This window comes from Phyllostomus discolor, chromosome 1 (genome assembly GCF_004126475.2).
Source record: "Phyllostomus discolor isolate MPI-MPIP mPhyDis1 chromosome 1, mPhyDis1.pri.v3, whole genome shotgun sequence".
Classification (NCBI taxonomy): domain Eukaryota; kingdom Metazoa; phylum Chordata; class Mammalia; order Chiroptera; family Phyllostomidae; genus Phyllostomus; species Phyllostomus discolor.
The window spans coordinates 146,614,221-146,628,848 of record NC_040903.2 but is presented as its reverse complement, the minus strand read 5'-3'; the positions used below and the strand labels follow the sequence as shown (position 1 = coordinate 146,628,848).

The window sequence follows — 14,628 nt, the reverse complement described above, 5'->3', positions numbered from 1 at the left end:
AAACAAAAACAGACTAAGGAAACAACTAGAATATGAACAGAAGAATCACAGAAATGTACATCACATGGAGGGTTATCAGCAGGGAGGGGGAAGGGGGGAATGGGGGAAAAGGTATGGGGAATAAGAAGCATAAATGGTAGGTACAAAATGGACAGGGGAAAATTAAGAATAGTATTGGAAATGTAGAAGCCAAAGAACTTACATGTACAACGCAACATGAACTAAGGGGGGTGGAATGTGGGTGGGAGGGGAATGCTGGGTGGAGGGGAATAAAGAGGGGAAAAGTGTCACAACTGTAATAGCATAATCAATAAAATATATTTAAAAACAACAACAAAAGAGAATATTATGCTAAGAAATTAGTCAGAAAAAGACAAGAACCATATGATTTCACTCATATGTGAAATATAAAACAAACTCATAGATGAAGACAAATACTATAGTGGTTACCAGAAGGACAATAATATAAAATAAAGGGGGCCAAATATGTGGTGACAGAAGATGATTTGACTTTGGGTGGTGTGAACACAATGCTATATATAGATCATGTTTAGTAGAAATGTACACTTGAAACCTATAAGATTCTATTAACCAATGTCACCTCAATACATTTAACTAAAACAAAAACAAAAACAAAATAGGTTCAAATCCCTGTAAGAGAGGGACGGGGAAGGCAAGACTATCTTTATTTTACAAATACAGAAACTGAAGCTCTGTGAGCTACAGTCACTTAAGCTAAGAGAGAGATTGTATAAAGGGACAAAAAGCCAGATCTTCTGACTATCATTTAATGCTTTTGCAGTCACATCATCTGCTAGGCAGATTGAAAAGGCTAGAGTCACAGAGGTTATAGAATGCATGGTATTCAGACTGGAGTCCTTTTTATTCTACCCTCTTAGAAGTTGCTTGATAATGGCTATCAATCAATTAATTAAGTACCATCTTGAAGTAAATTTATGTACCAAGCAATACTGTCAGCTGTAGTACCAAGCAGGTTGAACTTTCAGCCTGGGCACTCTAGTGCGGCTGGCATCAATTGTTTATGTCTAGCATTGGTTTTGATTGGTTTTATCCTAAAGAAACCTGAGCAGCTGAGTATATTGATGTTAGCAGTCACTATCTGGAGACATCTTCTAACTCTATGCAGCAGTGCTGAGTGACTTAGAACCTGTCAGTTCTGTTCTTCAGTTTCCTTAATCTTGATTGTGGGGGATAGGTGTGTTACTGAGTATATGCCTGGATATAGGAGTCCCTCAGAAGTTAGAAAGGGATGATAAGAAGATAGAAAAGCCCTCGACAGGTGACTCAGTTGGTTGGAGCATTATCCAGTGCACCAGAAGGTTTCTGGTTCAATTCCCAGTAGGGGCACATACCTATGTTGGGGGTTCCATCCTCAGGGCATGTGTGGGAGGCAAGTGGCCTATAATCACCTACTGATGATTGTTTGATTCCTGACTACAGGAACCCTAAAGATATAGAATAAAACATAGTTCCAGCTTCTTTTATATGGATACAGGATGGTGTGGCTAGAAAAGATAAGAGCAGTAGACCTTTCTGTGGTGATAGAAATATTTCTATGCTATGCAACATGGTACTCACTTGCCACATGTGACAATGGATCAGTTAAGATGTGATTAGTATAACTGAGGAATTGATTTCTTATTCTTTCTTTTTAAAAATTTTATTTACCTGGCTGGTATAGCTCAGTGGATTGAGCATGGGCTGAGAATCAAAGGGTCACCAGTTTGATTCCCAGTCAGGGCACATGCCTGGGTTTTGAGCCAGGTCCCCAATGAGGGGTGCTGAAGAGGCAACCACACATTGATATTTCTCTCCCTCTCTTTCTCCTTCCCTTCCTCTCTCTCTAAAAGTAAATAAATAAAATCTTTTTAAAAACTTGCAAATATTTTTAATGGTTACTAAATTGTTATGAACAACCTACTTAAAAGGCAAAACTGGCAGGTATTTCTTTTGACCTAACATTGCTGTAAAAAAAATCACTGAAGTACTAAGCTCACTGTAAATCAAGAAATTGGAAACCTCTGGCTGGGATGCTGAAAATAGATCTAAATAGTCATAAAGGAATAAAGCAGTGATTTTCAACAGGTGTGCTGCAGCAGACACATTGGTTTGTTGTAAGAATTTTTTTTAAGATTATTTATTTATTTATTCTTAGAGAGAGAGGAAGGGAGGGAGAAAGAGAGGGAGAGAAACATCAATATGTGGTTGCCTCTTGCACACCCCCAGCTGGGGTCCTGGCCCACAACCCAGGCATGTGCCCTGACTGGGAACTGAATTAGCCACCCTTTGGTTCTCAGGCCATCACTCAATCCCCTGAGCCACACCAGCCAGGACATGCTACAAGAATTTTTAAAACATGTGATGCCTGACTATTTAGTCAGGGGCATTTATCTCTTTTCTCTTAGACTGTCAAATAAAAAAAAATGACAATAGCCAACACAACAATAGATATCTAGTGTGATATCTATTATACCTATTTACCTAAAAATTATACCTATTTTTGTCAGATAATCAAAAAATATAACATTTTTTGGCATGCTACAGGATTTTAGTAATTAGTTTATGTGTGCCATGAGATGAAAAAGGTTGAAAATCACTGGAATAGGGTATGGGATATTTGTTTGAGATGGTTGTAAAAATAATCTAAATGAAGCCAATTTGAATGTCAGTGTTCCAGTGCAGAGGCACTGTCTTATATGTCTTACTCTTCAAATCCTTGAAATGTTAAAACAGACAAAACAATATTTGGACTGGGCTAAAGCAACATTGTATCTCAAACAACTGTTTCTAGATAAGAAGAAAGAAGATAGTATGACTACAGGAGTGAAAAACATGTTTTAGAATTAGTATCACTGTATTAGCTCATCTGCCCTATAGAAATTCCTTCTATTTATGTAATTGTTTCCCTTCCCTTTCTCATAAATACCCCTTCCCTTCACCTCCTATTTGGGTTTCTTCCTGAATCAGTGCTTCCTGAATAGCTACTGTTTTGGATCTCAAATGCTATCACTTTGGCCTATTATTATTATTATTATTATTATTAGTTTCAAATTATAAGAGAAAGGTTATTTAGAAAGATACAAAGGCAGTAGAAGTGAGCCCGCTGGGCTGTGTGGACTAAGGAAACAAGTTACAGAGGCAGAAGGAGGGCCCTTGAATCTTAGTACAGAGAAAGGCAAAGGTGACTTGCTCGGGACAAGACGATGGGGAAGGGAAAGGCTTGGGCCTGCTCTTGAAAGGGAGCCCACTGGACTATTGTGTTTAGGTCAATGGGACCTAAAGAGATGTACCGTATTTTGCCATGTATAACACATACCCACATTTTTGGCCTAAACTTTTGGGGGAAAATCTTTTAATTTTTTAATTCAATTTTTATTTATTTATATTTAGAAACAAAACCAGTTATCATATTCTAAGGTATTATTTTGGATATGGTATCAGTATTGCTTTCTAGAGTTACACTTATAACGCATAACATAAATAAAAGAATTAAAACCATTTATATAGAAATGGAATTAGTACTACCCATGTATAATATGCATCCTAATTTTTTTCTAAAAAAATTGGGCCCAAAAAAGTGCATGTTATACACGGTAAAACACAGTAACAGACATTTTATATTTTTGATCATTAAGTTCTGCTGCATATCAGTGTTCATAGTGCAGCAGAAGCACACAAACACACAGTGCCTGAATCTGCACCCTTTAAAGGTCAAAATCTGTGAGGAAAGCAGTAAGACATGTAAACAAACCAAGGTTTGGGGAAGGACAGGATCCACGGTAGGATTTGATATAATCTAGAGCTTGGTCCCTCTTGTTGGCTAGATAAAGATGTGGTTTGAGGAGGTCTCCAGGGCCTCGTAGGGTAGCCTCCTCTCTGGGTCATTGGTGAATCTGAGATTAAAGAGATTAGGGGTTCAACTGATTATGTAGAACATTGGTTGCTGAACTTGAATTCATAAAATATGATTGTGTAGTTCTGAAGGTTATGCCACCTGACGAAGCAGGGGTCTGGTAAACTGTCGTTGCCTGTCACATAACAGTACATTTCTTTGGTGACCAGAATGTTTATATATACTGCAGACTCTTCCCCTATAATGCTGTAGAAACACTACAGAAGATTGAGACTTGTCCCTGAATTTTCTTTTTGTAAATATACTGCAGATCGCCTAGTGTTTGTTTACATACACTAACTTTAAATAGTCTATTAAAATGAATTGATTAAGTTTGCACTTTCTTAGATATAATGTTCTAATGTTGTCTTTTATGTAAACCGGATTGGATTCAGGGTGTTAAAAAAGTACTTTTCAGCAATCAAATTGGATAGATATTTCCTCAGGCTGATTTTGACCTATGACTACTCTTATCCATCATTTAACATCATGCTTTTGTTGTTTTCATTGTTTATGTTCTCACTACTAAGATCACTAAGATTTACTTTAGATCATCCTGTTATCTTTGCTAAAATTACTGGATGAATAAGGATAGTTGTAGTAGTACTACTAATAATAAACTAATAATAATAATGATAAAATAAAGCATTCATTTGGCACAGGGCTCTGCTCTTTAAATATAATATATATTTCTTTTTCCTTTATTTATTGTTTTTACTCTTATATTCCTAACACTAGAACAGTTTTGACACCTAATTGATGCTCAATTATATTTCTTTTAAAAAAAGATTTTATATATATATATATTTGTGGACAAATGGGAAGGGAGGGAGAAAGAGGAGAGAAACATCATTGTGTGGTTAACTCTTACATGCTCCCAACTGGGGACCTGGCCTGAAATCCATGCATGTGACCTGACTGAGAATCAAACCAGCAACTCTTTGGTTTGCAGGTTGGTGTTCAATCCACTGAGACACACCAGCCAGGGCTCAAAAATATTTCTTACGTGAATGAGATAGAAACAGGGTTGGGAAAGAGTGGCTTGGGCCATGGCAATGGGTAAAGTGGAAAGCAGGAATGATTAGAATTTAGGTGAGTAGAAAAAGGTGGCAGATTCCAATGGCTAAGCAAGGGCCATTTATTTGTGATTTTATGTGAAGCTGGTTAAAACTGTAAAACTGGAAGAGGAAATGGCTAAATTCTCACAAAGAGGTTATATTGTATAATTTTATTACATAACCCTTCTCTGGTTATCGGTATTGCTTGCATCTAGTATTGTGAAATCAAGGGATTCTGTTTTCCCATTTCATCCTACCCTGTGTTTGTGCCCAGGATCCAGGAATTTTTTCTTCTAGAACTTTCATTTTCTCCCCATCTGGTCCTAGATTTAGACCGCTAATATGTTTTCCCAAATCCTATAACCTCCAGGCCGGCAATGTTGCTAGGGTCCTCCCAATTTCCTGTGCCCAGTAAGCAACTCAGACATACTCATTTAGTGTTTCTTCTGGGGTCGCACGATCTAAGGTTTAAATGTTTCTCTTTTTAAATCTCTCAAGGCGTGCTGCAGACACAAACGGGAATGGGGTTGCAGATACCTGGGCGGGGGTCGAGGGGGGGCGCGGGATGGGAAGGAAAGTTGGCGGGCCGCCAGCGGGTAGCGGGAGAGGTTCCTCCCAGGCTTCCAGCCTCTAACTCCTGCATAGGTTTCCTTCTTGCCGGAAAACCGGTCTCTGAGGACAAGGAATGAATTGCTGGAAGTGGGTGGGGCGCGAGAAAGGGTGACGCACATGGAGGCGGGGACTTGGAGGGTAAGACTGAGCAGAAAAAATTCAGATTTACAGCACAGTTTCAGACAACTGAATCAGGGTGTTATCACCACGGAAACGGGGCCGGCCCTCGTGCCTTGGCTGCCATTGGCTGGTACTCCCGGCCCTGGGATATAAACCAGCACCCGGCTTGCAGTGCACTAACTGTGGGGACCCGAACTGCGACGGCAGCTCTGTCCTGCGGGGCAGAACCCTGCGGGGAAGGGGAGGCTCATCGAGAGGGCGTCACCGGGACCATGGAGAAACGGTGAGGCGGGCGCCAGGCCCGGGGAACCTCGGAGGACTGTGGGGAGGGGAAATGGCTCTCACCATTTCCCCTCCCCACAGTCCTGGCTCAGGCTCAGACCTGGAAACCTGGTACTTTGGATAACTGTGACTGGGAGAGGTAGCGAGTGCCCTAGAGAAGGAGAGGCCTGGCACGGAGCCCGGACCTCGGAGCCAGGGACGAGGCGGCAGAGCAGTGCTGCGGCCCCCGCCGCCAGGGGCGCACCTGGGAATCGAGTTGTAGTGGCGCCACCAGAGCAGGAAGGGGACGGGTTAGTATATAGTGTAGTCTACTCGGAAAGGGAGCCATTGTGTGTGTGTGTGTGTGTGTGTGTGTGTGTGTGTGTGTGTGCACGCGCGCGGGCTTTTAGGGTGTTAGTGTAGAGGGAGGCATGTACCCTCCCTCCCCTCAGGGAAGAGGTTATTCCACCCCTTGTGTGTTCTTCACGGAATTCCCATTGTAGAGGCTAGGTAAAGCCGTAAGGTACCTTTTGTGCCCATATCTAGAGTTCCTCCTTCGGAGGAGGTATAGCTGCTGTCCTTCGCTAACATCTATTCCCTCCAAATTGGAGATCCAATTAAGTTGGGGCTGGAGTCTCCATGGAGAGAAGGAAATCCTTATTTAGTGAACTGAGCAACAGAACCTGCCCACTGTTAGGGGTGGTCGGTGACATGGGCTGTGAAAGAATTCGCAGAGAAGAAAGTGTCTCTAAGAGACTAATGTTTTTATTGACTCTCCGAACAAGGAGAGGGGCGTGGTGTGGAGAGATACACCAGCATTGAGGGGTGGGGGCTTTGAGTTTCTGTTGGATTACAGTTGGATTAAAAAGGGTGGGGGGAGGTGTTGTTGTGTGGCCCATGGGCTGTTGTAGCGAGGCTACAGTTTTTTCCCAAGTGATCTTCTGCCAGTGGTTGTTCTTGCTTTCTGGTAATTTCCAGTCCTGGGGACATAAACTCAGAAGAGTGAAATGGCCGTCATGTTTAACAAGGTCATAGGCTGGTTAGGCAAATGGTGCCACAGCAGCAAATGGGGCTGACTTTATCCTTTCACCCACCTCACACCTTTGAGAACCCATATCTCTGCTTTGGTCCTGGAAATCTTAGTGCAAGTCTCCAGTGTTAGGGATCACTGGCTTTTGGATGACCAGGGATACAGGGTGTTCTTGGGGGACTGATGGCCAGTTAGGAAGTCCTATATGCTGTCCAGGGTTTCACACGTCTTTCATTTCCTTTGCAGCTATTGGGGGGATGCTAACTGATGAACTTTGTACCATTTTATTGCTTCTCTTCTCTACTGTCCTGTGGTCCCAGCTCTATTGTCCTCATCCCATCCCTTATCCAGCTATTTTCCTGAGGGTAGCCTGGTGTAGTGCAGTCATCTTGGTTTCAGAGGCTCTGCATTTGAAGGATAGGATTTTCCTCTAGAGGCTCAGTTAGTTGTGTTCAACTCTGTTTAATTCCCCCCAGGCCCCCAGTATTTAGTCTTTCCAGATGGGTGTGAGAATTGGACTGGACTTGTGAGAAAGAGTCTAGGTTGATTGGTATGTGTGTGGGTGAGATGTATAAGTTCTGGGTAAGTGTATGTCTTACCCATTATCCTTAGGTCTCTGAAGGGCAAAGAACTTTGGTGAAGAAAAGGGAAGGTGGGAGAAGGCAGGGAGAAGAAAATAGCAAGGGAGAAAGATTCAAGAGCAGGGTAGCTGAACCATGATTTATGGGGTCCTAGATCTTTGGAGCTTATTAGCAACAAGGTTTTAATTAATTTTCAAACTGAGCCAATAAGATAGGTAGGGCCCCTTACCCTCCTTGATTTGATTATTTCAGCTGTACTTCTGTAGACTCTGGTCCCTTCCTCTCTAAATCTTTGTCATAAGGAGAGATATTAAACCTAACAATTGTAGCAAAACGAGTTGAGGCTGGTGGTGAAACAGTAACTTTTGTCAGGCTCTGGAATGAATTTCATGTCAGACTTTCAGTGGGTGGGTGGGTGAGCTTAGTGTGGCCTTTTCTAAAAGGAGTCTCAGCTCTAGGGCAGCTCTTTGGCTGGTTTCTCTGTCCCCTGCCACCTTGGTGTCCCTGCCAGCCTTTCTATAGTAAAGGTCATTAGTCTATGATGCCCTTGGAGTGAGAATAAAACTCAATTTGATTTTTCTTTTTTTCCCCTAGATTCACGTATGAAGATTACCAGAACACTGCAGAATGGCTTCTGTCCCACACCAAGCATCGACCTCAAGTGGCGGTGATCTGTGGTTCTGGCTTAGGAGGTCTGGTTAATAAATTAACTGAGACTCAGAGCTTTGACTACAGTGAGATACCAAACTTTCTCCAAAGTACAGGTACTGGCAAGGAGGAAGGAGGAGTGGGACTGAGGGATAGTGATGGGATTCTGATGGGAGGACAATGCTTCTGTACCCAGACCTATTATCCTCTATAGCAGTGAACTAAAGACAACTGTTGTGAGAGAGGAAAATAAACCACCTGAGCAGGTTGACATTAGAATGGAATTCTCCTAAAAGAAATTTCATAATAGATAGGGCATGCGTATGTCAATGGTACTATGTGATGCCATATTTGTTATGCTTTAATGACTCATAGCCCCTTAAGGCCTACAACACCTCCCCCATACACCGTGGTCACCACAGACTCACACTCCTATCCCATGCCTATCACTTTGCAGCTTAAATGGAAAAATCAGTGCCTGTAACCTCCTGTGACAAAGTCAGGCCTCTCTTGTCCTGTGTCCTCCTGCCATTTGTAATCTCCCCTGCGCTAGCTTCAGTTCTGGGATAAGGCTCATGCTAGTGAATAGCAACAAATGACTACAAAGACTGCCATGTTCATGAAAACAAATAATCCAGAATACACAGAGCCTAACACTGACACACTGCCCTTTGGATGGGGAAAGGGCAAATGTCCCCTGTGCACAGTGGAACTCTGAGGGACCTGAGGATAATATTCCCAGCATCCTAATAGCAGCTGGAAAGTGCTATAGCTAAGGCTTAGAAAAGGGCCAGGTGAAATAGGAGCAAGTTCAAGTAAAGGGCAAAGTTAGCTTATTTGATTTACTTATTAGTTTCTCAGATAATTAACTTTCCTTGTTTAATACTTTTTTAGACCTCTACCTTCCTTCCTCTTTCCCCTGGAGAGTTAGGACTTTTAACAAATGTTTCAGGTATTTTTCAAACCCTTTAAAGCAAGACTGGGAGACCAGAGCAGGGAGGTGGGGATGGGGTTTGGAGAAGGAAATACTAAAAAGAGATGGAGAGCAAAATTTTGTAAGAGAAATAGCAGCGACTGACATTGGCTCCAACTGCCACCCCTAAGGCCGCCCGCCCCCACCCCCCTCTGTGATAAGGGCACTGTACTAAGTTATAAGCAGATCATTGGCTTTGTCTGCCACTTCTACCCATCCTGTGCCAAGCAGATCATTGGCTTTGTCTGCCACTTCTACCCATTCTAGTGCCATCCCATGATAACAGCGCTTGCACTAAATGATAAGTAGATTAATTTTTTAAACTTATCACCTTATTTTTTGTACTCCTTGAGTTTTCCTAAATGCCACTTCTGTTCTACTACTAATAGTTAAAAAAAATAAATAAACTCTATATCTGAGTATCTCTCAGCTCTTCCTGTTGGTTTTGGTTCCTTTCCCAGACCATCCATTCCTTAAAGGATAAGTCGGCCATGTCTATTAGAGGAGAAATGCCAGATAAAGAAAATGGTAATAATGGTTATTACATCTGTGTGGGGAGTTATCTTTGCATTCCCAGGCCCCTGTGTGCTCCATCATGGACATGTATTGCCACAGGATTGTTTTGTGGGTCCTAATGGAGAAGACTTTTGTATGGGTCTAAACTCAGCCCCTTGCTCTTGCTCAGTAGCCTCTTTAGGAAGCAGAATGTACCATGAGCTCCCTTTCAGAAGTGAGGATACATATAGTTTAGTTAGGGTAATAGATAGGAATACACATTTTGAAAATTTTGGAAGTTTTTTGAAAAGTGGTCTATAATTATTGCATTCATTATTACCCACTTTTTTTTTCTCACTTTTAGTCTCTTACAGTATGGCTTTCTCATTCTTTTGTATTAGTGCCAGGTCATGCTGGTCGACTTGTGTTTGGGTTCCTGAATGGCAGAGCCTGTGTGATGATGCAGGGCAGGTTCCACATGTATGAAGGCTACCCACTCTGGAAGGTAAATTAGGGGCATAAGTCTGGTTGGAACTGGAAGGACGGGTAGAGAACTCTGTCCCACTTGATTGCCTATTTGGGCCGGATAGAGTGGGTAGAGTTTTGGTTCCTTCCTAGCATGCATATCTGCATAGTGGATTGGTGAAATTTTAAAGACCACTTTCTGATCTTCTGCTTCTAAGGTGACATTCCCAGTGAGGGTTTTCCACCTTCTGGGTGTGGACACCCTAGTGGTCACCAATGCAGCTGGAGGGCTCAACCCCAAGTTTGAGGTTGGAGATGTCATGCTGATCCGTGATCACATCAACCTACCTGGTTTCTGCGGTCAGAACCCTCTCATAGGTCCCAATGAAGAAAGGTACTTCCTTTGCTCCTTTGTTTATAGTTGGGAGGTTTAAGGACTTGTCTGGAAGTAAGGACAAAGCTCACTATATTCCATTAATCTGAGCTAATACAATCTATGCCCTAGATTTGGAGTTCGTTTTCCTGCCATGTCTGATGCCTACGACCGGGAGATGAGACAGAAGGCTCACTGTACCTGGAAACAAATGGGGGAGCAGAGAGAGCTACAGGAAGGCACCTACATTATGCTGGCAGGCCCCAGCTTTGAGACTGTGGCAGAGAGCCGTATGCTGCAAAACCTGGGTGCTGATGCTGTTGGTGAGAAGGGGTACTTGGCTAGAGTCCTGAAGAGGGAGGGATCTGGTAAAATAGAGATGGGAAGTAGTAAAAGAGTATAGACCTGAGAGTGGATTGAGAGAAGATCTGACTTAAGGAAGACTGAATTTCTAGAAAGTAACTTCTAGAAAGATATTAAAGGTGGTGAGGTTTGGTGTGTTGTAACATCAGACCTCCCCACTCAGCATCAAGGGCTTTAACAGCTATAATGCTAGTGACCTAAACTTGATTTGATAACTGTTTCTAAGGATTATTTTAACAAATATCATAGCCACTCCTGAACCTCTGACTGGAAGATGCATCTACATCATTAGAACTGACTTCAGAATTACTACAGACAGTTACAAAAATAAAGTATTGCAATGTTAACATTGACAAGAAATGTGCAAGGTCCTCTGAAGCCCTACTCTTTAGGAATACAGAACAACCTAAGCTCAATACTAATTTAGCTGCTTGGTTGTTTTTTGGAAATTTTAACAATGCTTACTATAGTGCTCATTAAACATTAACATGAAATATTGTGGGGTAAACCAAAAGTGATAATTTGAGGAAACTATAGTGTTTACCTTGTAAAAGAAGAAAAAAATGAAAAGGTTAAAAATTAGCCAAGTATAAAATGTAAGAATTAACAAACCTGCCCTAACCGGTGTGGCACAGTTGGTTGGGCATCATCCTGCAAAGCGAAAGGTTGCTTGTTCAATTCCAGGTCAGGGCACTTGCCTGGGTCACAGATTTGGTCCACAGTTGGGCATGCAGCAATTAATGTTTATCTCTCACATCAAGGTTTCTCTCCCTCTCTTTCTCCCTCCCTTCCTTCTCTTTAAAAATAAATAAATAAAGTATTTTTTTAAAAAAGTTAATAAACCTTAGAATAAACCCAAAGGCATCCCATATTTAGTTCAAAACTTCAAAAACATTTAGGTATTCAGACTTACTCACTAACCTATAGAGTTCTCATTCCATAATTCCAGGTTAATCATTTTCAACTAATCTTTTTATTGTCTTCACAAAGTCCTGAATAAGAGATTTGCTTTAGATTACTAAAGTTGGTTAACTGGGTCAGTTGGGCCAAGTTAACCTGTGAGCCAAAGTTCAGTCCAGATTAAGAGCTCCCTTGTAAAATACTTTGGTCATATCCATATTGATGGCTGGATAATGTTTACTTAAATGACTTTTATATTTTACCACTTCCCCTTTTTCTTCTCATTGCACAGTTATCATCTGATCCTTTAGATCTATTCAAGAATCTGTAAGGTTTTTTTTTTATAAAGCTATGTTGATATTCTAATACTTGACACAGAAACTTACCTAGTAAATTCTTTTTTAAAATTGAATTCATTGGGGTGACATTGGTTAATACAATTATAGGTTTCCAGTGTACAATTCTACAGTACATCATCGGTATATTGTATTGTGTGTTCATCACTCCAAGTCAAGTCTCCTTCCATCACCATTTATTCCTGCTTTACCTTCTTTACCTCCACCCTCCCACACCCTCCACCTCCGTTTTTTTTAGATGTTAAATTGTCAGTGATGTAATGGATGGAGATTAGGTTAAAGGGTGAGAAAAAGAGTCATTTGAGGATTGTGACACCTGGTTTTCCTTTCTATTAGGCATGAGCACGGTACCAGAAGTTATAGTTGCAAGGCACTGTGGACTTCGAGTCTTTGGCTTCTCCCTCATCACTAACAAAGTCATCACGGATTATGAAAGCCGGGAGAAGGCCAACCATGAGGAAGTACTGAATACTGGGAAACAAGCTGCGCAGAAATTGGAACAGTTTGTCTTCTGTCTTATGGCTAGCCTGCCACTGCCTGGCCATGCCAATTAACCAGCCCTGGGGTGGTCTGGCCTCTACCTTATGGGACCCAAGTAGCTGCTACCTACTTTAGACCCTTGCTGGGGTGACATGCCTCTAGCCTTTGGTAGTAGCAGAAAAGAGGAAGATCCCTATCCTTTACTTCCCCTACTTCTTTCATAAGACCCTTCTGGTGCCTGGTCCTCTTTTGCTCAATTGTCTTCTCAAAACAGTTCCGCAACAACCCCCCACCCCCCGCCCTTCTTTATTTCCCAAAAGCTGGAGCCCAAGCCAAGCCCTACTATACATCCATGAATGTTCTCAGGACTTGACTTGGGTCACTGACCTTCACACAGCAATAGTTGCTGCCAGCTTTTTGAAATGATGCTCTCACATTCCTGGGGACTCAGTTCTATTTTCCCCCAAAGTACTGGAGACCGCACAGAGACTAGCCCAATACCTCTTGGACTTTAATACTGTTATGCCTTGAGAGTAAAGAGAAATGAAATTACTCATTTTTGTGCAACTGGATAAGGCTAGGGCACAGGACAGGATTGGCTGAAAAGCCTGTGAGACCACATGTGTTGTGTCCATCTGCTTCTCAGACAAGTAGCTAAGAACTGAGACGGTGTGGTACGTATAGTTAGGAAGAGCTAAAGAAAAGACAAGATGGTAAAAACGGAGAAAGATGTTAGAAAAGGATAAGGAAGGGCTGGGTCATGGTATATAATGGCCACTTTGCTTGGGCCAGTCTTGCCTCTGTTCCTTTCCTTCTGATTGTTTTCCTTTCCACACTCAAGAATATCTGAACTAGTTCACTGATTTCCACTTTTGTTCCTTCTGTTCCATTGTTGCCTTTTCCTTGTTAAGCCCTAGTTATATTTCCTCTTGATTTTCTTTTCTTCAGTACTCTAACTTCTTTCATAATTAATAGCAGTCATACTCTTCTGAACTCCATTCTGACAACACAGTGGCAAAAAACCCTTCATCTGCTGCCAGCCTCTTCGCTGCTAATTCGAGTTCTTTCAACCCCAGGCAGCCTGTGACATTGGCTCATATTCAACTTCTCTTTAAGCACTTTCTTTCCCCTTATTGCTTCTGTTCTGGGCTCTAGTCTTTCTCCATTTTTGCTTGGTCGGAACCTCCCCATGATGCAGCAGCCAGCCATGGCCCTTTGTTCATGGCTCACTGCACTCTGTGTTTATCAACATGCATTCAGCTGGCTAGCATGTTTGAAACCACATCATCCTCTCAGGCCTATGTGCCTTTTGAGAAAGAATGGTACTGGATGAGCCTCTAATGGTGACATTTCAATTATTAGTATAATATGGAAGAAGCAGTTTGGATTATTTGACCTCCATAGCTGAGCCCAGCACAAAGAAAAAGCTTCCTGGAGTGGCCCTACTACCACTCTTCATCAGTGCTTGTACTTTCCCCCCAGCTCTGCAGCCCCACCCGAAGCTTGGTGCTCTGCGAGCACCTGTCATTTGTCTCTGGGAGACCTGGTGTAGAGGGAAGCACTGTCAGGCCTTTTGAATACACATACAACCATAACTTGTTTATCTAAGGAAAACACCTTATAGGCATTGCTTCCTAATCAAGTTATCGCTGCATGACACTCAGCTAAGATAATGTTAGGAATATAAAAATGGTCATTCCTCAAGTGCCTAACAATCTTAAATTTATTTTTCAGTTACAGTGAACATCCAACACTTTTATATTAGTTTCAGGTTTCATATATATATGTGTGTGTGTGTGTGTTTGTGTATGTGTGTGTATATATATATACACACATATATATGTATTTCAGGTTTTGTATTAGTTTCAGATTAGTATTGCACAGTGGCCAGATAACCATAGAATTTATAAAGTGATCCCCCTAAAAGTACAAGTATCTACCTGGCATCATACATAATTATCACAATATTTATACTTGTCATCTCTTTCACACAGTCCCCT

At 41.8% G+C, this 14,628-nt stretch overlaps 1 protein-coding gene across 1 annotated transcript; it reads left to right on the top strand.

Moving 5' to 3' along the window:
• The first annotated feature begins 5,737 nt into the window (after nt 1–5,737).
• On the top strand, nt 5,738–14,357 carry LOC114490295 (purine nucleoside phosphorylase). The gene is made up of 6 exons (XM_028504268.2): nt 5,738–5,986; nt 8,170–8,339; nt 10,093–10,196; nt 10,375–10,550; nt 10,662–10,852; nt 12,485–14,357. Exons 1-6 carry the CDS (start codon nt 5,976–5,978, stop codon nt 12,700–12,702), a joined length of 870 nt encoding a protein of 289 aa, XP_028360069.1. The 5' UTR covers nt 5,738–5,975; the 3' UTR covers nt 12,703–14,357.
• The last annotated feature ends 271 nt before the right edge of the window (nt 14,358–14,628 follow it).

What these genes read in the sequence shown, in the direction of transcription:
- LOC114490295 (XM_028504268.2), top strand. An exon ending in AAACTTTCTCCAAAGTACAG is followed by an intron (nt 8,340 to 10,092) that starts GTACTGGCAAGG and finishes CTTTTGTATTAG; the next exon opens with TGCCAGGTCATGCTGGTCGA. An exon ending in CCTGGGTGCTGATGCTGTTG is followed by an intron (nt 10,853 to 12,484) that starts GTGAGAAGGGGT and finishes CCTTTCTATTAG; the next exon opens with GCATGAGCACGGTACCAGAA.